Source organism: Hemitrygon akajei, chromosome 28 (genome assembly GCF_048418815.1).
Source record: "Hemitrygon akajei chromosome 28, sHemAka1.3, whole genome shotgun sequence".
Lineage (NCBI taxonomy): Eukaryota > Metazoa > Chordata > Chondrichthyes > Myliobatiformes > Dasyatidae > Hemitrygon > Hemitrygon akajei.
This window is the reverse complement of record NC_133151.1, coordinates 5,649,502-5,672,935: the sequence shown is the minus strand read 5'-3', so window position 1 is coordinate 5,672,935 and position 23,434 is coordinate 5,649,502. Positions and strand designations below refer to the sequence as shown.

Below are 23,434 nucleotides of genomic sequence, written 5' to 3'. Positions count from 1 at the left end.
GGGGCTGAACGGCGCGTCACTCACCTGCCTCCACTTCTGGTTCTCGGGGGTGTAGAACTCCAAGCCCAGCAGCCCCGCCCGCACCATCGTCAGCCAGTTCACGTAGATGACGTCGTCAGCATCGCTTCCCTCGTGGCCAAAGATCCTGCAACCCAGCGAGAGAGAAGCGGGAGGCCGTGAGGGAGGGCGATTCCCAAGGCATTCCGCAGAGGGAAAAAATTCCCGGGAGCCCGTTTCTCCGTGTGCATCACTTGTTCAAGCGTCCCCAAGGCTTTGGTGACTCTGTGGAGATCATCGCCATGGGAGGGAGGGGGTAGACTCAGCCGGCTCCATCATTCGCAAGGCAACGCCCCCTATAGGCTGCATGGTGGCATCGCGCCCCGGGTTCAATTCCCTGCCTGTGCGGAGTTTGTACATCTCCACCCCCCCACCCCGTGATCATGTCTGTCTCCTCCGGGAGACCCTGTTTCCACACAGGATACCAGGATGCTTGGCCACATGGGCGTAACTGGCGGCGTGGGCTTGTGGGGGTATCTCTTAAATCTAAACTGGGGGGGGGGGGGGGGGGGGGGGGTGGGGGCCACGGTAGGTCTCCGGAGTTCAGCCTTCAGTTCCGGCACCATCCGTAAGGAATCTCTGTATATCGTTCACCGTGGAATGCAACGTGAAGTGTAACATGTCCCTAAAAGATTAGTTTCCCGAATTCCCATTTAGACCAAACTTGGCGCTGTCAGGGACGAGCACGGTGAAAGATTTCACCAGGACAGTACGACCATGGGGAGACGGTATCAGGGCAACTGGAATCCATCAACACTGGCTGATTATTGCTGGACACTTAAGTGAGAGGCCCCAGGCACTTCTAATGGACGAAAATCATCGACAAAATGCTTTCAGCTTAGTTAAACTAAATAGTAGTGTGGCTGATTGGGCTGAAATGGCCTGTTCTACACTGTATCTCTAGATACAGGGTGTCCCAGAGTTACGAACAACTCCTACTTACAAAACGGCCTGCCAGAAAGCCTTATTATAAGTTTTGTATATTATATTAGAAGTTCGTCAGCTCGAGGAAGGAGAACGCCGTCCGCCATTTTAAGTCGTTGCCGTTGACACTGTGTTGAGTGTGTGTAACTTTGTATTTGGCTTAAAATTTTCTGAGCAAGATTCACCCTGACCCCTTCTTTTCCAGCCAGTCCCACTTAACCTGTCTCAGTGCGGGTGGACTTTAGGACCCGGAGGGGCTCCGGACCCGCCGCCCGCGGCTGCTGCCGAACCCGCAGTGTTTCTGTTCCGTTGGCGGAAAACGATCGCGGTTGAAAATAAGGTGGAAGTAATAAAGCGATCGGGAAGAGGTGAAACGCCATCGGTCATTGGAAAAGCGTTAGGCTACAGTCGGTCAACAATCGGAACAATTTTAATGGAGCATGTGAAAGGCCCTGCCCCGATGAAAGCTACAATTATTACTAAGCAACACAGCGGTTTAATTATTGAAATACATATGTTTCTTATATAAGTGTTTTATATATATATACTATATACTAAGACAAACGTTTGACTAACTGACGCTAAATAATACCGGATGTACCTGTTCCAACTTACGTACAAATCCGACTTAAAGACGGACTCAGGAACGGAACTCGTTTGTAACCTGGGGACTTTCTGTAAATAAAATTAGGCCATTCGTCAGACTTACTTCAGTATCTCCCGGTTGAGGCACAGATACAAGCCAACACACTCGGCTCGGCATTCCTCGTAGGTGGAGGCAATGGTGGACCAGCTTTTAACCTGAGGGCGAGGGGTTAGAACAAGGGAGGTGAGGGTCTGGACCACCAGCAGAAAACCCTCCCAGCACCAGCCTGCCTCTGGTATGAACTAGGCCCCCCCCTCTCCCGGACAGACTCAGACTTAGCGGCTAGTGTAACGCGTTATGGCGCCATGCTACATTGGCGCTGAGATCACGGCAATGCTTGCGGGCTGCCCCCAGCACGATCCTTGGACTGCGTCGGCCGTTAACGCCAACGACGGGTTTCACTACGTGCTTTGACGTAGGCGTGACGGATAAAGCTCGCCTCTTTTTAAGTCTCCAAAAGGGGAGAGAACTCCACACGTCCCCCCCCCCCGCACAAGGAGATCTCCCCCACGTCTCGGTATTAAGTGGCCACTTCTGATCTCGTAAATGCGCCGCCACCCCCCCCTCCCCTGTACCCCGGTCGGAGACCTCTCCCATGGCCTCGAGCTGACCCCCACTCTCCGACGGAGAGGCGCGGAGGAGGCCAGGGGCGTAGGATCGGGAAGAGCTGCGGAGAGTTGCAAACTCACGGGCAGTGGCCTCCCAGCCTCGAGCACTCCTCCTGAAGGCGACATCCATCATTAAGAACCCCCTTCGCCCCGGCCCTCCGTTGCTTATCTGATACTTCAGTAACATTGTGAATATATTGTTTGAGTAAGCATTCTTGTTGGTTTAAATAATATTAAGGGTTATATGTATAAATATGTGAAATGCTTACGTTATCATGCTACCATATGATGTGCGTGCCTTGCTTGAAGTAAAAGACATAGTTAGACACAGGATTCGGACTCCCGTACTTTGAATTAGTTTAGAAAACCTACAGCACAATACAGGCCTTTCAGCCCACAAAGTTGTGCCGAACATGTTCCTACCTTAGAAATTACTAGACTTACCCACAGCCCTCTATTTTTCTGAGCTCCATGTACCTATCCAGGAGTCTCTTAAAAGACCCTATCATATCCGCCTCCACCACCGTTGTCGGCAGCCAATTCCACACACTCACCACTCTCTGAGTAAAAAACTTACCCCTGACATCTCCTCTGTACCCGCTCCCCAGCACCTTAAACCTGTGTCCTCTTGTGGCAGCCATTTCAGCCCTGGGAAAAAGCCTCTGACTATCCACACGATCAATGCCTCTCATCATCTTGTACACCTCTATCAGGTCACCTCTTATCCTCCGTAGCTCCAAGGAGAAAAGAACCAGTTCACTCAACCTATTCTTATAAGACATGCTCCCCAATCCAGGCAACATCCTTGTAAATCTCCTCTGCACCCTTTCTATGGTTTCCACATCCTTCCTGTAGTTAGGTGACCAGAACTGAGCACAGTACTCCAAGTGGGGTCTGACCAGGGTCCTATATAGCTGCAACATTACCTCTCGGCTCTTAAACTCAATCCCACGATTGATGAAGGCCAATACATCGTACGTCTTCTTAACCACAGAGTCAACCTGTGCAGCTGCTTTGAGCGTTCTATGGACTCGGACCCCAAGATCCCTCTGATCCTCCACACTGCCAAGAGTCTTACCATTAATACTATATACTGCCATCAAATTTGACCTACCAAAATGAACCACCTCACACTTATCTGGGTTGAACTCCATCTGCCACTTCTCAGCCCAGTTTTGCATCCTATCAATGTCCCGCTGTAACCTCTGACAGCCCTCCACACTATCCACAACACCCCCAACCTTTGCGTCATCAGCAAACTTACTAACCCATCCCTCTACTTCATCATCCAGGTCATTTACAAAAATCACGAAGAGTAAGGGTCCCAGAACAGATCCCTGAGGCACACCACTGGTCACCGACCCCCATGCAGAATATGACCCATCTACAACCACTCTTTGCCTTCCGTGGGCAAGCCAGTTCTGGATCCACAAAGCAATGTCCCCTTGGATCCCATGCCTCCTTACTTTCTCAATAAGCCTTGCATGGAGTACCTTATCAAATGCCTTGCTGAAATCCATACACACTACACCTACTGCTTTTCCTTCATCAACGTGTTTAGTCACACCCTCAAAAAATTCAATCAGGCTCGTAAGGCACGACCTGCCCTTGACAAAGCCATGCTGACTATTCCTAATCATATTATACCTCTCCAAATGTTCCTGAATCCTGCCTCTCAGGATCTTCTCCATCAATTTACCAACCACTGAGGGAAGACTCACTGGTCTATAATTTCCTGGGCTATCTCTACTCCTTTTCTTGAATAAGGGAACAACATCCGGAACCCTCCAATCCTCCGGAAACTCCCCCGTCCCCATTGATGATGCCAAGATCATCGCCAGAGGCTCAGCAATCTCCTCCCTCTTTTAACGCCCTCTTCTCATTACTATTGTCAAGGAGGAGGTACAGAAGTCTGAAGAAACACACACAACGGTGTCAGGAACAGCTTCTTTCCCTCTGCCATCTGATTCTACCACGAACACAACCTCACTCATTTTTTTGCTCTGTTTTTGCACTAATTATATAAGGTTCCTAAGGCTGTCACAGCCGGGGGGTGGTGGCAGTGTGGATAAGCTCCCACTCCCCATAAAGTGCTCCAAATGTCGTGCGTCTCTAACAGCCTCTGACAACCAAGTCCAACTCTCGGCCTTCACGTGTGGCTTGGCTACTAGGCCCGGCGGAACCATTTCTACTGACAAGGGGCAAAGGGCGGGCCACTGGCGACTCAAAACCGGTTGCTTCAGGCAGCTGGGGCTCGTCAGCCCTGGACAGCGGCCCGCCTAGGAGGAGGGAAACTCTGATTTTAAACCACCGCTGCCTCGCGGCCATTCCCACCCACGGGAAAGGCTTTGGGAGTAAACCCCGAGGAAGAAATCCGGAGCCGGGGTCCCTGAGGCAGTTTGATGTTGTTTACAACTTCACTCTGGCGACCTCTGCGACGACACTGGTGCCGAGCCGTATCGGCACTTGCCGTTCCCTCAGACTACGTCGGTGAGGTGGGGAGAAACAGAACCCGCTGCATGGGGAACAGCCATGTATAATAAAGTGTTTTTTTTTACTATTTATTGCAACGTACTGGTGCTGCAAAACAACATATCTCACACCAGTGATCCTGCCCACACCTTTTATGACATGGCTGTCGGAAAAGAGCTGGCCGCAGCGAGGGCTAGCCGGCTTGTGAAGGGCCGAAGAGCCTCCCCCGCTCCACGGGCCTCGCTCGACGTTTAGCCGGGGACCCTGCGCGGCGCGCGCACGCGTGGCCACTCACCGTCTCGCCCGTCTCCGGATTCACCAAGGCCGTGTCGAAGTTGAACTTCCCCTTGTCGTCCTGGAAGGAGTGGGGAGAAGAGGGGATTATACCAGAGTGTAAGTCTCGGACCCTCCCCTCACGAGGGCTCCCCCAGGAGAGCTCCTCTACTGAGGGCCGCTGGAGGAGATTGGCCAGACTGGTTCCAGCTGACAGGAAGGTGACAGTAACTCAAATAACCACACGTTACAACAGCGGTGTGCAGAAGAGCATCTCTGAACGCACGGCTCGTCAAACCTTGTAGCAGATGGGGTACAGCCCACTCCGGTACCGAACACTGGTCACTGACCGTGTCCTCTGAGACTGTGACGTGTTTTACACCCCCCCCCCCACACACACACACACACACTCACACACACACACTCACACACACTCACTCACACACACACACACACACACACACAAGTACACGTTCCTCCTACCACCTTCAAATAACGGCCCCTTGAATTAGCCATGCCTGCTCTAGGGGCAAAGTCTCTGACTCTCCACTCCACTCACCTTGTATCCCTCCCTCCCCAACCACCTACCCACCTCGACAATGACCCCCAGGGTGGGACCATCTCCCCCTCACCCACCTCGACAAGGGGTCCCAGGGTGGGTTCCTCACCCCCCTCACCCATCTTGACAAGGACCCCCAGGGTGGGCTCCTCTCCCCCTCACCCACCTCGACAAGGACCCGCAGGGTGGGACCATCTCCCCCTCACCCACCTCGACAAGGACCCCCAGGGTGGGACCATCTCACCCACCTCGACAAGGGGTCCCAGGGTGGGCTCCTCACCCCCCTCACCCATCTCGACAAGGACCCCCAGGGTGGGCTCCTCTCCCCCCTCACCCCCCTCGACAAGGACCCGCAGGGTGGGACCATCTCCCCCTCACCCACCTTGACAAGGACCCCCAAGGTGGGCTCCTCTCCCCCCTCACCCACCTTGACAAGGACCCCCAGGGTGGGACCATCTCCCCCTCACCCACCTCGAGGACACCCTCTCCCCCTCTGTTCCTGGAAAAGCCCAGGGCAGGAAGATCGATGCATGGGGACTGGGGACATCACCCTTGTAGCCAGACTGGAGGGAGAGTCGTGCTCTATGGGAGGAATGGGATGGGGAGAGGGGCGGGGGGGGGGGGGTAACTCCTCTGGAAAATGCCCACTGACCTGGACGAAGAGCTTCCCACTGCCGTGTCCCAGCAGCTCGTGGAGGCCAACCTGCACCTCAAAGGAGGGGCTTTTCCACTTAATATACAGGTCCTGTGGGAGCAAGGAGACAGGGTCAGCACCCAAGGGGCAGAATGGCCTCAGCTCTGGACTGGGTGTACAGGAGTCACCTAACATAGACAGGCAAACAAACAGATACACAGAGAGAGCGAGATACACACAGACACTAGAGACAGACACACAGAGACTAGAGAGAGACACACACAGACACTAGAGAGACAGAGAGACACACACACAGACACTAGAGAGACACAGACAGACACACAGAGACTAGAGAGACACACACACACAGACACTAGAGACAGACACACAGAGACTAGAGAGACAGACACACACAGAGACTAGAGTGAGAGAGACACACACACAGAGACTAGAGAGACAGAGAGACACACACAGAGACTAGAGTGAGAGAGACACACACACAGAGACTAGAGAGACACACACTCAGACACTAGAGAGAGAGACACACAGAGACTAGAGAGACACACACAGAGAATAGAGACACACACACAGAGAATAGAGAGAGAGAAACACAGACACTAGAGACACACACAGACACTAGAGAGAGAGACACACACAGACTAGAGAGACAGACACACAGAGACTAGAGAGACACACACAGAGACTAGAGAGACAGAGACACACACACAGACACTAGAGAGACACACACTCAGACACTAGAGAGAGAGACACACAGAGACTAGAGAGACAGAGAGACACACACACACAGACTAGAGACAGAGAGACAGATACACAGAGAATAGAGAGACACACACAGAGAATAGAGAGAGAGACACACACAGAGAATAGAGAGAGAGAAACACAGACACTAGAGAGAGACACACACACACAGACTAGAGAGACAGACACATAGAGACGAGACAGAGACACACACACAGACACTAGAGAGACACACACACAGACACTAGAGAGAGACACACACACAGTCTAGAGAGAGAGAAACACAGACACTAGAGACACACACACTAGAGAGAGGCACACATACACAGACTAGAGAGACAGACACAGAGACTAGAGAGAGAGACACACAGAGACTAGAGAGACAGAGACACACACACAAACACTAGAGAGACACACACACAGACACGAGAGAGACACACACAGACTAGAGAGACAGAGAGACAGACACACAGAGACTAGAGAGAGACAGAGACTAGAGAGACAGAGAGACACACACAGAGACTAGAGAGACACACACATACAGACACTAGAGACACACACACACAGACTAGAGAGACAGAGACAAGAGAGACACACTAAAGAGACACACACACACAGACACTAGAGAGACACAGACACAAAAGACAGAAAAAGACACGCACACACACGAGAGACACACAGTCATTAAAGAGAGAGATGGAGAAACACACAGAGACAGACATGCGAGAGAGACACACACAAACACGAGAGGGAAGGGGAGAGACACACACACAAAGACCCGAGAGGGAAGGAGAGAGACACACGCGTGTACAGACCTTGTCCTCCTCTTCCAGGAAGGTGAGCTTCTCCTTCTGGGTGGAGTAGGCCACTGCCAACACGTTACCGAGCGAGACGTTTTTAAAGCCCACTGTCTGCCGGATTTCGTCGTCTGTGAGTTTGAAAGGACACCGTGGGTTACGAGGGCAGGGGAGCAGAGCTTTCCGAGGCAGGGTGCCGGCGGAACGAGGGAATGAGCCTTGCAGAGTGGAGGGAGATGGTGGGGGGGGGGAATTAGAACTGTAAAACCCCCATCTCCCACCCCTACTATCAGTGTGGAAGGGAACGACCGACTCAGTAATGAACTAGTCAGGTTAGGAAACATCTGCTGGTACACACTCTGCAGTGGTGCTTCGGGTGACCTGGACTTTGGACTCTTTGGGCTGCGGCTTCTGCGGCAAGTAGTTTGAAGTTAATGACTCATCTCCTTCTACCCCAGGCCACGAACTTATCGATCACCCCTCGTAAGGTGGGGGGGAGCCACTCGGAGATGGGAATAGTCTCTCTTATCAGTCTACAGGCGGCCCCCCGTTTTTCGAACGTTCGCTTTACGACAGCTGGCTGTTATGAAAGACCTACATTAGTACCTGTTCTCGCTAACCAAAGAGGATTTTCGCTTTTACGAAAAAAGGACGCCCGCTTTATACGTGTGTTTACCCCGAGAAAGACTATAGTGACAGTGAAGCCTTGTGCGGGCAGTTGTTTGCGCGTGTGTGTACGTGTGTACGCCTGTACGTGCCAATTTTTTTTCACCAAATCGATTTTGGCTCGCTGTCTTCCAAGTCTGATAAGTGAAACTACACCGTACATACAATGTTTCTATTTTATACAGGCTGTATATTTATCATATCGTTCCTGCTTTTACTATATGTTCGCGTTATTTTAGCTTTGATTTGGTAGGTTATTTTTTGGGTCTGGGAACGCTCAAAAATCTTTCCCATTTAAATTAATGGTAATTGCTTCTTCGCTTTACGACATTTTGGTTTACAAACGGCTTCATAGGAACGCTCTACCTTCGGATAGCGGGGGAGACCTGTATTTTGCGTATCAGTGAAAGATGCGTATCAGTGAAAGATATCAAAATGATACATTTAGATTTTAACGGGCTCCTGAATCAGCCTCATCTGTCCACACTCTCGTACGGGGGTCAGAACGCTGGCGACCCTGATCGATAGAATCAGCGACAGCGGTGTCTGGGCTTCGCGGCCGTGGACTTGCTGTCGGGAACGTTATTTGCCTGCTTCCATTGTTCGCGCGATTTCAGAGTTCCAAAGTAAATTTACTATCAAAGTGCATATATGTCAGCATAGAGATTCATCTCCTTGTGGGCATACTCAGCAAGCCTGTCGAATAATATCTGTAACAGAATCAATGGAAGACCAGCGAACTAGAAGACCAGAGAAGACAACAGGCCCCAAATACGAATATAAATAAACAGCAACAAATATCGAGAACATGAGGTGAAGAGTCCTTGAGAGTGAGGTCTACAGGTTGTGGGAACAGTTCGATGATGGGGCAAGTGAAGTTGGGTGAAGTTATCCCGTTTAGTTCAGGAGCCTGATGGTTGAGGGGTAGTAACTGTTCCTGAACCTGGTGGTGTGAGTCCTGAGGCTCCTGTACCTCCTTCCTGATGGTTGAGGGGGTAGTAAACTGTTCCTGAACCTGGTGGTGTGAGTCCTGAGGCTCCTGTACCTCCTTCCTGATGGTTGAGGGGTGATAACTGTTCCTGAACCTGGGTTGGCGCGAGTCCTGAGACTCCTGTATCACCTCCCTGAAGGCAGCTGAGAGAAGAGAGCACGGCCTGGGGAGGTGGGGGGGTCTCTGACGATGAATGTTGCTTTCCTGTAACAGCGTTTCATGTACATGTGCTCAGTATTTGGGCGGGCTTTACCCCTGACGGATTTATTTAATTTTCTGCACACTGGGAGTTTGATAGTCTTTCCCACCCCCCCCCCCCCCCCCACAATTGGGTCTCTTTGCTTTGTGGCGGCCTGTAAGGAGACGAATCTCAAGCTTGTATATGGTTGTAAATATACTTCGAACTTGTGAACATCCCCGAGACTACGACAAGATTCTATGAACAGCACTTCCACACAGAACCCCAAAATATTTCTTTAAACTTCGGCATGTTAACCACTGTGCGAAAGAGTTGAGTCTTAAATAACAATTACATTTAAATATTTAGGTCAAATTTAAACACTATTCTTCCTATTTAACACTATTTAAAACTATTTATAAACACTATTTAACACTATTTAAAACACTATTTATAACACTATTAAAAAGGTTTACTTTTTCTTTCCTTGACTCTGTTTTCCGTGTGGATTCCCTGATTGTTTAGAGCCCCCCTGTCTGAGAAAGGATGTGCTGGCATTGGATGGTCCAGAGGAGGATCACGAGAGTGGCCCCAGAAGGCAAAGGGTTAACATACGAGGCGCGCTTGATGGCCTGTACCCGTGGAGTCTAGAAGAATGAGGAGGGACTTTTCCACTGAGGCTAGGGGAGAAAAAAACCGGAGGACATGGGTTAAGGGTGAAGGGGGGGAAAAGTTTAAGGGGAACATGGGGGGGGGGGGTTTCTTCACACAGAGAGTGGTGGGAGTGTGGAATGAGCTGCCAGATGCAGTGGTAAATGCGGGCTTACTTTTAACATTTAAGAAAAACTTGGACAGGTACGTAGATGAGAGGGGTTTGGAGGGATATGGCCCAGGAGCAGGTCAGTGGGACTAGGCAGAAAAATGGTTCGGCACAGCCAAGAAGGGCCGAAGGGCCTGTTTCTGTGCTGTAATGTTCTATGGGATCTAACTGAAGCCTACCAAACACCGATAGGTAAGAGTGGACTTGGAGACGATGTTTCCAGTAGGTCTGGGGCCGGAGGGCACAGTTTCGGAATAGGGCAGAGATGAGGAGGGATTTCTTTAGCCGGAGGGTGGTGAGTCTGTGGAGGTACAGTGTATTTAAAGCGGAGGCTGATAGGAGACCGGGATTCAGAGGGAGGGGAAATCTGTCATACGGTGTGAGACCGGAATCGTCGACCTCGGAAGGGCGTGTGAGGGGGGGGAGGGCTCTGGTTTAAAGCCAATGGCGGAGGAGCCACTCACAGTTTGGGATGTTGATGCCCGCCGGTATGCCACTCCGGCGAACGTCAGCACGTCGAGCGAGGTGAAGTCGGGCTTCCAGGAAGCGGTCCTTCTCGAACTGCTTGGGCCAGGGCAGCTCGGGCAGGAGGTGCTCGGCCGAGGACACCAGCCGGGGAGAACTTGGGCGCTCATGTCCTTGTTGACCACGGCCACGAACCCTGGCGGGAGAGACCGGGAGGGAAAAGGGAGGTGATTAAGGTCCGAACGGCAGAGTGAGCAGAGGACACGGTTACAGGGAGAATGCGGGTCCCAGTCGCACCATACATTAACTTGGATTTTCAGCAAGGCTTGTGGTGACTTGTCTCAGCTACCGACAACCTCGCCAGTAAGACCAGCTCACTCAGAGCCAGCCTGTCTCTTGCCCCGGATCTCCACACGCCCCACACTGCCCCCTCGGTATCCTAAAGTTCATTCACTAACAAAACATAAAATGCTGGAGGATCTCAGTGTGTCAGGCAGCATCAGTGAAATGAATAAATAGTCAACACTTCGGGTCGAGACCCTTCATCCTGATGACTCTGACTGTGTTCCCTCCACAATGGGACTGTGTTCTCCCTGTACACACACCTCCAATGGGACTGCGTTCTCCCTGTACACACACCTCCAATGGGACTGCGTTCTCCCTATACGCACACCTCCAATGGGACTGCGTTCTCCCTGTACGCACACCTCCAATGGGACTGCGTTCTCCCGGTACGCACACCTCCGATGGGACTGCGTTCTCCCTGTACGCACACATCCAATGGGACTGCGTTCTCCGGTACACACACCTCCGATGGGACTGCGTTCTCCCTATACGCACACCTCCAATGGGACTGCGTTCTCCCTGTACGCACACCTCCAATGGGACTGCGTTCTCCCTGTACACACACCTCCGATGGGACTGCGTTCTCCCTGTACGCACACATCCAATGGGACTGCGTTCTCCCTGTACACACACCTCCGATGGGGACTGTGTTCTCCCTGTATACACACCCTCCAATGGGACTGCATTCTCCCTGTCCACACCCCTTCGATGGGTCTGCGTTCTCCCTGTACACACCCCTCCAATGGGACTGCGTTCTCCTTGTACACACACCCCTCCAATGGGACTGCATTCTCCCTGTACACACACCCCTCTGATGGGACTGCATTCTCCCTGTACACACACCCTCCGATGGGACTGCATTCTCCCTGTACACACACCCTCCAATGGGACTGCGTTCTCCCCTGTATACACACCCTCCAATGGGACTGCATTCTCCCTGTACACACACCCTCCAATGGGACTGCGTTTCTCCCTGTACACACCCCTCCGACGGGACCATGTGTTCCTTGTTACAGTACCTCACCCTGTAACAGAACTGTGTTCTCTCTGCCTGTACAAACCCCTCCTCCACCCCTGGGACTACGACGTCCACATTATTAATCAAACCACAAAACCATTCGATCCAGGAGCAGAACTAGGCCGTTCGGCCCATCGAGTCTGCGCTGGCCATCCCATCATGGCTGATTTATTAACCCTCTCAACCCCGCTCTCCTATCTCCTAACCAGTCAGCTGAGCAGGTCAGCCACGGAGACGCAGCCATCCCGGAACAGGGCTTTCTAATTCGAGCCCCTTGGTCCCATCCTCGCCCCGCGGGGGAGGGCTCTGCAGGTGCCCACCCCACCCACGGTAAAAACATAACCCAGTCTTCGGCCGTACCTTCAAACTCCCCTCTGGATCCATAGGGGTCCCGGGTAACTTTCAATGAACCCGATGTAACTGTGGAACGAGAGAGTTAACGTCAGCTGAAACAAATCGTGCCCTCACTGTTCCGTCCCACCTCCGTAGTGTCACGAGCAACACACACACACACCCACCCCCACCCACCAAACGCTGGAGGAATTCGGCAAGTCAGGCAGCAGCTCTGGAGGGGAACGCTAGGAATCGACTGGACAGGCTCACCTCAGTAAGGAAAGAGTTAAGCACGATTCCTCCCTGGTGTACGCCAAGATAAAATGGAAGTCTGCAAGACGAAATGGTGTAAGCTTGGGGAGGGATTGCTGTGAGAGGGCAGGCCACAGCGACGTCTTAAGGGAGGAGAAGACTCCGGCCTCGAGAGGAGATAATGCTGGAAAGCATGTTTGTCTGGGGAAGGTGAGATCACTCTCTCCCTGGCGGTTAGCGTAACGTCATTACAACGTCAGCGGCCCAGGTTCAATTCCCACCGCTGTCTGTGAGCAATCGGCATGCTCTCCCTGTGGCTGCGGGAGTCTCCTCCCACGGTCCGGAGGCCAGCAGGGCATCCTGGGAGTATTAGGCAGTGCGGGCTCGTTGGGCCGGTTATCGTGCCGTGTCTCTAAATAAAACCATAATAACAGAAGGTAATTGTGCGGGTGCAGGAAAAGGGAAAGTATTTCTGTTGGGGGGGGGTTTTGAGGGGGAGTGGGGTGAGGGGAGAGATGGGCTGAGAGGGGGGGTAGAAGGGCTCAGAGTGTGTAGTGGGGTGAGAAAGGGTAGAAGTTGAAGGGGGGTAAGGGTGTGAGGGAGAAGGGGAGGGTGAGAGAGGGGGATGGGTGGCAAGGGGGTGAAGAAAGAAGGTGAGAAAAGAGGAGAGAGAGGGTGGGGAGGAGAGGAGGTGAGAGAGAGAGGATGGGGGAGGGGGGGGGGTGAGAGAGGATGGGGAGAGAGGGGGGTGAGAGAGGGGGAGAGGGGGGGTGAGAGAGAGGGAGGGGGTGAGAGAGAGTGGGGGTGAGAGAGGGTGGAGAGAGAGAGGGGGTGAGAGAGAAGGGGGTGAGAGAGAAGGGGGTGAGAGAGGGGGGTGAGAGAGGGTGAGAGAGAGAGGGGGGTGAGAGAGGGGGAGAGAGAGAGGGGTGAGAGAGAGGGGAGTGAGAGAAGGGGAGAGAGAGAGAGGGGGGAGAGAGAGAGGGGGTGAGAGGAGGGGAGGGAGAGAGAGGGAGGGGAGAGAGAGGGGGGGTGAGAAGGGGAGAGAGAGAGGGGGGTGAGAGAGGGGAGAGAGAGGGAGGGGGAGAGGGGAAAGGAGGGAGAGAGAGATAGAGAAATGGCTGCATTAAAGTTTGTCGGCTTTCTACAGAACTCGTTCAGTGGATGATTAAGTTTGTTCATGACCCCAGTCCTAACATCTTCCATAACTCAAACGAAGTGATTTTCTGGTGGATTAATCCGTCTGCAGCTCCTCCTGTGCTTGCGAATGCATACGCGGGCGACTGCTGCCGAGTGGGAGAAGTACACAGAACCAATGTTTTAAAAAAAAAACACACAAGTTTCTGTTCCAGCCTCACCTCTCGACAATGGGCCCCTCATCACGGATCCAGTGCTTGGAGCCTTCCTTGTGAGCTTCGATGGACCCGGTGCTGAAACTCCGGGTGTAGTGGCCAGCATCTGCTCCACGTTGGGGGTGGAGGCGTAGCTCTGCGGAACAAGGGGCAGGAACGCCAGTTAAGGTCAAATTTATTATCGAAGCACCTACACCGTCACCAGACTCTACCCTGGGGAACCATTTCCGGCCGCCACTCACCGCCAATACAAATGGAACACAATAAAACGAATGAAAAACTACACACTAACAGCGACCGTGCAAAAGAATGGGTTGGGGCCAGTGGGTTTTGTAGACCCAGACGACGTCTTCCAGTTCTTCCACGAAACAACATACTCTTCTTCTCCTTCGTCTTCGGGGTTCTGTAGGAGTCCGTGATCTACAGGTCTAACTGCGGTTCTCTGCCTGGAAGACCCGCGGACGAGCCGGTTCCTCGCCCATTTCGCGGGGTGGGGGGGGGGGGGGGGCGGACTGAAACGTCAGGCTTCGGAAGAAGGCACCTGTACTCGAGCGATCCCTCTCCCTCGACGGTGAGTGGGGAGCCTGTCGGGTCCTCGAGTCTGGGGGGGGGTGGCGAGGGGGGGAATGTGGAAGATCGAAACATCGGAACAGCGAGCTGCTGGTCTCCCGCTCTCATCGTCGCAGGAGCGACCTCTCTCTCCCTCACAGCTCGGGAGCCCGCCTGGGTTAGGTGCAATTTTTGATGGGCTCCAGATCGAGGTCTCTTTGAGGGCTTTGCCTATTGCTTGCTTGGTGGGGGAGTCTGGGGAGGGGTGGGGTTGGTGCCTCCGCTGGCACGAGTGGGGGGTGGGAGGGGGGTTCTTTGGGGTTCTGATATTTCTATCATTCAGTTGTTACGATGCGGGCAACAATGAATATAGAAGTGAGACAGGTTTCCTTTTATCAACAAATAAACATTTATTTAAACTCTGCTCAATAAAATATGAAAAGTAAACGAGACGACTAACTTGACCGGAAGTTAGCTGCCGTACGGCAACTCGAACAGTTCTTAAAGCGGTAAATGCGGAAGTCCAAATGATTTATACAGAGGTCAATTAGGAGAGACTTTCCTGAAGTAACGAATTCCTCGACGACGTGACGTTACTGCTGATCCCAGGTTACTGCCTTGCCCGAAGGATTTACGATGAAGGAAATAAAAAACAGCTTGAAGGAACTGACCTCTTCCCTGGCGAGTAACTCCGCGCCCAACCCTTTCTGCTCTTACAATGCAGGGGCTATCTCAGATGCAGGTTACTATTCCCGGAACGAAGAACCAATAAGGTCCATCCCGTACTACCGCCGACGACACCAACTTACTCGATCCTTCGGGTTCCCGCACTTCGACAAATCTTCACTCTCCAATACTTAGACTTTAAAATTAAACCGAAGATACACCAAACATACCTGGCCAGCGATCTTCAAAACTGCCGGCACGACGACAACGTACCTCACAGTAAGAACAGAAACTTCACTTTAAAACAAAACTGCGCCACGAAACCAAATACGCAGCGTAACGGTTTTCCCTGCTTTATACCTGTTGGACCAGGCCATCACATGACCTCGCACTGGCGGGAAAATTACATCATGCGACCTCACACTGCCCCGGGAAATAACATCATGTGACCTCACACTGGCGAGGAAATTACATCATGTGACCTCACACTGGCGGGAAAATTACATCATGTGACCTCACACTGTCGGGGAAATACATCATGTGACCTCACATTGGCGAGGAAATTACATCATGTGACCTCACACTGGCGAGGAAATTACATCATGTGACCTCACACTGGCGGGAAAATACATCGCCCCACCATCACAAGACCATTACATCGCGTTCACCAGATACTCAATTACATCATGGTCATGGGACAGTCACAAGACACCCATGGGGTATGTAACACAGTCTATGGGGTTTCTCGTTTCCAGGATGTCTGTGAAGAGTAAGAAGTTCAGGCTGTGTACTGTACACGCTCTCTGATATCAAATCGAACCATTTGAAAGACAACAGACTGTGAAGATTCAAACAAATAATACAGAAAACGTAAATTGTAGAGTCCCTTGAAGATGAGTCCATCAGTGGTGACTTCAGCCACACCAGGTCCGGAGCCCAATGGTCGAGGGTGAAAACTGTTCCTGACCCTGGTGGTGTGAGTCCTGAGGCTCCTGTACCTCCTTCCTGATGGTTGAGGGGTGGGTAACTGTCCCTGAACCTGGTGGTACGAGTCCTGAGGCTCCTGTACCTCCTTCCTGATGGTTGAGGGGTGATAACTGTCCCTGAACCTGGTGGTGTGGGACCAGAGGCTCCTGTACCTCCTTCCTGATGGTTGAGGGGTAGTAACTGTCCCTGAAACCTGGTGGTGTGGGTCCTGAGGCTCCTGTACCTCCTTCCTGATGGTTGAGGGGTGATAACTGTTCCTGAACCTAGTGGTGTGGGACCTGAGGCTCCTGTACATCTTTCCTGATGGTTGAGGGGTGGTAATTGTCCCTGAACCTGGTGGTGTGGGTCCTGAGGCTCCTGTACCTCCTTCCTGATGGTTGAGGGGGTGATAACTGTTCCTGAACCTAGTGGTGTGGGGACCTGAGGCTCCTGTACATCTTTCCTGATGGTTGAGGGGTGGTAACTGTCCCTGAACCTGGTGGTGTGGGTCCTGAGGCTCCTGTACCTCCTTCCTGATGGTTGAGGGGTGATAACTGTTTCCTGAACCTGGTGGTGTGGGTCCTGAGGCTCCTGTACATCTTTCCTGATGGTTGAGGGGTGGTAACTGTCCCTGAACCTGGTGGTGCGAGTCCTGAGGCTCCTGTACCTTCTACCTGACGTCAGCAGCGAGAAGAGAGCACGGCCTGGGTGGTGAGAGTCTCTGATGATGGACGCTGCTTTCCTGCGACAGCGTTTCACGTAGATGTGCTTAATGGTGGGGAGGGCTTTTTTTTTTTGGGCTGGGCCGGTCGGCGCCCACCTCTCTCAGTTCCTGGGCAATGGTGTTTCCACGCCCGGCTGTGATGCGACCCACTGGAATGCTCTCCACTCTGCACCGAGAGACGTTTGTCAGAATCTCTTGTCGCGTCGCATCGACGCGAACGTCCCAGAAAGCCGAGGGGCAGTTTCCTTTGTGATGTCACGGATGTGCCGACCCCAGGGGAGATCCTCTGAGGTGACGACAGCCGCTGACCGCCACCCAGCCTCCGATTTGAGGTCGGCTCTGTGCGCGTCCAGCTTCCTCCCTCTGCGGTCAACAGTCTCCAGCTCCCCGAGTCGGCCCACGGTCGCCGACAGAGGTACCGGCTTCGGGCCCCGGTTTGAAACGCACGCCGAGGCTGGGAGCGCCAGACTCCGTGCTGGCATTCGACACACCGACGGCGGGCAGCGCTCACCCCCATGCACTCGGGGTGCAGGAAGCAAGGGCCAGCGGGGCCCAGGCACGAGAGCGCGTGAGCTCCGTGCGTACATGAAAACGCACGCACGCACAAATAGCTGGTCACTGACTTCTGGTAGGCTCGTGATGCTGGAGTTAAGTCGGTCGAGACAGCTTTATCCAGCTGAGACCAGCGTTAACAAGAAGAAACCAGCTTTGACAGGCAGAAACCAGATTAAAGTGACCAAAGCCAGTTTAAACAAGATTGCCCTGGCCGAAACTGAACTGAAGTCGCCACGTCCACGTTAAACCAGCCAAAACTGGATTTAGCATTACAACAGTGCCAAGTTCCCCCGCGGGGGGTGCCCTCAGTGTTCGCTCGCAGCTCCCGGCTTACCTTGGCCTTCTCCAGGTTTTCCACAACCTTCTTCATCAGCGGAGAATAGTCGCCCCGGGTCCACTTTGAACTTCGCGCCTTCGAACTCGTACACACCGCACCTGTGTCGGACTCGCCTGCGATGGGGTGTCTGCAGAGAGAGATCAAAGTCAGCCCGACGGAGCTGGGAACGGGCGCGGGGGCTTAAAGGGAGAGAGAGAGTCACGAACACTGGCCAAAGACAGGTCCGTCACTGTGTGACACCGGGGTACGGTACCGGCGGGGGACGGGTCCGTCACTGTGTGACACCGGGGGGTACGGTACCGGCGGGGACGGGTCCGTCGCTGTGTGACACCGGGGTACGGTACCGGCGGGGGACGGGTCCGTCGCTGTGTGACACCGGGGGTGCGGGGTACCGGCGGGGGACGGGTCCGTCGCTGTGTAACACCGGGGTGCGGTACCGGCGGGGACGGGTCCGTCACTGTGTGACACCGGGGTACGGTACCGGCGGGGACGGGTCCGTCGCTGTGTGACACCGGGGTACGGTACCGGTGGGGACGGGTCCGTCACTGTGTGACACCGGGGTACGGTACCGGTGGGGACTGGTCTGTCACTGTCTGACACCAGGGTACGGTACCGGTGGGGGACGGGTCCGTCACTGTGTGACACCAGGGTACGGTACCGGTGGGGACGGGGTCCGTCACTGTGTAACACCGGGGGTACGGTACCGGGGGGGGACGGGTCCGTCACTGTGTGACACCAGGGTACGGTACCGGTGGGGGACGGGTCCGTCACTGTGTAACACCAGGGTACGGTACCGGTGGGGACGGGTCCGTCACTGTGTGACACCAGGGTACGGTACCGGTGGGGGACGGGTCCGTCACTGTGTAACACCGGGGTACGGTACCGGGGGGGACGGGTCCGTCACTGTGTGACACCGGGGTACGGTACCGGTGGGGACGGGTCCATCACTGTGTGACACCGGGGTACGGTACCGGCGGGGGACGGGTCCGTCACTGTGTGACACCGGGGTACGGTACCGGCGGGGACGGGTCCGTCGCTGTGTGACACCGGGGTACGGGTACCGGCGGGGGACGGGTCCGTCGCTGTGTGACACCGGGGTACGGTACCGGCGGGGGGACGGGTCCGTCGCTGTGTGACACCGGGGTACGGTACCGGCGGGGGACGGGTCCGTCGCTGTGTGACACCGGGGTACGGGTACCGGCGGGGGACGGGTCCGTCGCTGTGTGACACCGGGGTACTGGTACCGGCGGGGACGGGTCCGTCGCTGTGTGACACCGGGGTACGGTACCGGCGGGGACGGGGTCCGTCGCTGTGTGACACCGGGGTACGGTACCGGCGGGGGACGGGTCCGTCGCTGTGTGACACCGGGGTACGGTACCGGCGGGGACGGGTCCGTCGCTGTGTGACACCGGGGTACGTGTTACCGGCGGGACGGGTCCGTCGCTGTGTGACACCGGGGTACGTACCGGCGGGGGACGGGTCCGTCGCTGTGTGACACCCGGGGGTACGGAACCGGCGGGGGACGGGTCCGTCGCTGTGTGACACCGGGGGTACGGTACCGGCGGGGGGACGGGTCCGTCGCTGTGTGACACCGGGGGTACGGGTACCGGCGGGGACGGGTCCGTCGCTGTGTGACACCGGGGGTACGGTACCGGCGGGGACGGGTCCGTCGCTGTGTGACACCGGGGTACGGTACCGGCGGGGGGGACGGGTCCGTCGCTGTGTGACACCGGGGGTACGGGTACCGGCGGGGACGGGTCCGTCGCTGTGTGACACCGGGGTACGGTACCGGCGGGGACGGGTCCGTCGCTGTGTGACACCGGGGGTACGGGGGTACCGGCGGGGACGGGTCCGTCGCTGTGTGACACCGGGGTACGGTACCGGCGGGGACGGGTCCGTCGCTGTGTGACACCGGGGTACGGTACCGGCGGGGACGGGTCCGTCGCTGTGTGACACCGGGGTACGGTACTGGTGGGGACGGGTCTGTCGCTGTGTCACACCGGGGTATGGTACCGGTGGGGACGGGTCCGTCACTGTATAACACCGGGGTACGGTACTGGTGGGGACGGGTCTGTCACTGTGTAACACAGGGGTACGGTACTGGTGGGGACGGGTCTGTCGCTGTGTGACACCGGGGTACGGTACCGGTGGGGACGGGTCCGTCACTGTGTAACACCGGGGTACAGTACCGGTGGGGACGGGTCCGTCACTGTGTGACACCGGGGTACGGTACCGGTGGGGACGGGTCTGTCGCTGTGTGACACCGGGGTACAGTACCGGTGGGGACGGGTCCGTCACTGTGTAACACTGGGGTACGGTACCGGTGGGGACGGGTCCGTCACTGTGTAACACCGGGGTACGGTACCGGTGGGGATGGGTCCGTCACTGTGTAACACGGGGGTACAGTACCGGTGGGGAGGGGTCTGTCACTGTGTAACACCGGGGTACGGTACCGGTGGGGAGGGGTCTGTCACTGTGTGACACCGGGGTACGGTACCGGTGGGGACGGGTCCGTTGCTGTGTAAGAATTGGGGTTTTGGTTATGTTTGTTTCACTGAGGCAGGGAAAGGATAGTTGGATGCAGAAACCACAGTGGACAAGAGATGTGGAAGTTCTGATCAGGAGGAAGAAAGAAGCTTCGGACAGAAGGCCCAGACAGAGCTCTGGAGGGCTATAGGTTGCCAAGAATAAACTCAGGAGAGCTTTGGGCCACGTCGAGGTTTTGGCGAGTCAGATTAAGGTAAAACCCTAGAGGCGGTCTACATGCACGTGAAGACGGCCAGAGTTGGGGTGGGACTGGCCAGGATCAAGTTGGAAACGTGGCCAGAGTCAGTGGAGGTAGGGGAGACCGGTAATGTGCTGGGATATGTTACCAGTGGGGACAGGACTGGTTCTGGATAACAACAGAATATATTACTGCTGTGTGCACGCGTGTTCCTAGAAACATAGAAAATAGGTGCAGGAGTAGGCCATTCGGCCCTTCGAGCCTGCACCGCCATTCAGTATGATCACGGCTGATCATCCAACTCAGAACCCTGTACCTGCTTTCTCTCCATACCCCCTGATCCCTTTAGCCACAAGGGCCATATCTAACTCCCTCTTAAATATAGCCAATGAACCGGCCTCAACTGTTTCCTGTGGCAGAGAATTCCACAGCTTCACCACTCTCCGTGTGAAGAAGTTTCTCCTCATCTCGGTCCTAAAAGGCTTCCCCTTTATCCTTAAACTGTGACCCTTCCTTCTGGACTTCCCCAACATCGGAAACAATCTTCCTGCATCTAGCCTGTCCAATCCCTTTAGAATTTTAGAATCCCTGCTTCATAACGGGAAACGGCATTTAGCTTATCCGCCGTAAAACATTCCTTCAATTACACGGTGCTGCTCGCTGGCGGAACGATGTCCAGCCCGTAATGGTTCACAACACTACCGGATGTGACAGCTGGCGGGGTGCCGGTAGGGTGTCGTTACTGCAGCTTGAGGCGTTCGGCGGGGAGTGGTGGGGGTGGGGGGGTCAAATATGGCACCCTCCGTAAGAAGCTTGCACGCACTCCCCGCGACCTCCCTCCCACCGCCCAAAGGCGTATCGGTTAGCAGGCCGCTGGGATTCGGCTGGTGTTAAATCGGTGGGTTGCTGGGCGCCACACGGCTCGTTGGGCCCGGTCTGCTCTACCGCCGAGCTTTTAAAAACCTACCGTCCTTGATGACCGAGGCCAGCCTGACCTCGTAGAGGGGAGCCCCGCCCTCACCCGCGGTCTTAAACAGGCGGGTGTTGTAAGCGCTGATTCGCTGGAGAAGGGACAGAAAACCACAGGCTCATTACGTATACGTTAGCAAATTTATTATCGCAGTAGAGATCCGTCACCACTCAGAGATTCATTTTCTTGCAGACTTTCAAAGTAGAACAAAGAAACAGCAATGAAAAACTACAATTAGTGTAGTGTTCCCATTCAGGTGTAAAAACTCTGAACCAAACACCCAGGTAAACCGTAGTCAACGAGGGCACGGTCACAGTAAGATTAACCGCTTACCTAGGTGTTTAGTTCAGAGTTTTTACACCTGAATGAGGACACGACAGTGAAAAGGCATTGCTTCTCTGATGTTCCTAGTGCGTAGAAAGAAAACTTTTCTCGCGCTGATCCTGCACACAGACAAGCTCCCTCCTTCCCGTTTCTCCAAACCGCTATTTTCCCACAAGACGCGGCGAAACCGGGTGTGACGTCGTCGCGTGCCGCGATACGTCACAGACAACGAATTTACTTTCAACAACCTTAACTTCAACTTGGAAAATAACTACAAACGAATTACTAAAGCGAAAATGCAAATAAAGGTAGACAAATGCCTTAAGGGCAACACAATTAGCATTAATTGTGCTATTAATTAATTGCAGGAGAATCAGTATTTGTCCCACCTAAACCTACTCTGCCCTATCGTTCAGGAAACCCCAGGTGACGAGAGGACCAGATGGTTCCTTTGCCCAAACCATTTGACTCCTCAATACCCAGAGTCTAGACTGACATCTACATCATTTATTATTATATTGTAATTTTCCCTCTACTGTGCCTATTGTCTTGTTTATTAATTATTGTACTGTCTTTCACTGTTTTGTGCACTTTATGCAGTCCTGTGTGGGTCTGTAGTCTAGTGTAGTTTTTATGTCATTTCACGTAGTCTAGTGTAGCCTTGTGCTGTCTCACATAGTCTAGTGTAGTTTTGTGTTGTTTTATGTAGTCTAGTGTAGCCTTGTGCTGTCTCACATAGTCTAGTGTAGTTTTGTGTTGTTTTATGTAGCACCAGGGTCCCGGAGGAACGTTGTTCCGTTTTTACTGCGTACCGTACCGGCAGTTTATGGTCGAAAGGACAATAAACTTGACTTGACTGCGAGCGGGGAGACTGTTGGGAGTGTTTGACGGCTCCGGGCCTGTACTCGGTGGAGTTCAGAGGAATGAAGGGGGATCTCATTGAAACCCATCGGATAGTAAAAGGCTGAGATGACCAAGAACCTACCAACCTCCAGGCGGTGTTGAACAGTTGTTCTGCCTCGTCCTGGACCACAGCAACCCCCGCCCCCAATACCCTTCCCATACACGTACCCACCCAAACTTCTCTTAACTGTTGAAATCGAACCCCCAGCCACCACTCCTGCTGGTAGTTTGTTCCCCACTCTCACCACCTTCTGAGGTATCAAGTTCCCCTTAAATATCTCCCCCCTTCGGAGACAGAGGCGGAGTTAAGATGGCGCTAAACGGCGACCCCTTCGCCTGCATCTCTGGAAACAGCTCTACTTCCATCTTTAATATCTCTATTTTTCCCTCTCAGGGTTCTTTTGAAGACCCTGACCTGGAGCTACACACCGACTTCGGTTCTTTGCGGGAATGTGACCCACTCTCGGGGTTTCTAGACTGGCCGTTGCTTGGCACGCCAAGGGCTAGGCCTGAGAGTCCGGCTCGGATTCGGGAGCCTGAGATCTCGGGGCTCTGGAGACGGGTGGATC

General features: G+C 54.1%; 1 protein-coding gene across 1 annotated transcript in view; it reads right to left on the bottom strand.

Annotated features, from left to right (window-relative positions):
• The window catches only part of dpp3 (dipeptidyl-peptidase 3), a 56,111-nt gene that overhangs the window by 8,432 nt on the left and 24,245 nt on the right, over positions 1–23,434 (bottom strand). Inside the window, 17 exon segments of the mRNA XM_073031235.1 lie at positions 25–145; positions 1,691–1,782; positions 5,003–5,062; positions 6,192–6,284; positions 7,748–7,860; positions 10,849–10,881; positions 10,884–10,923; positions 10,925–11,002; positions 11,005–11,045; positions 12,573–12,606; positions 12,608–12,632; positions 14,153–14,243; positions 14,246–14,282; positions 17,941–18,000; positions 18,002–18,043; positions 18,045–18,070; positions 21,636–21,729. Coding sequence (XP_072887336.1) covers positions 25–145; positions 1,691–1,782; positions 5,003–5,062; positions 6,192–6,284; positions 7,748–7,860; positions 10,849–10,881; positions 10,884–10,923; positions 10,925–11,002; positions 11,005–11,045; positions 12,573–12,606; positions 12,608–12,632; positions 14,153–14,243; positions 14,246–14,282; positions 17,941–18,000; positions 18,002–18,043; positions 18,045–18,070; positions 21,636–21,729 — 1,080 coding nt within the window.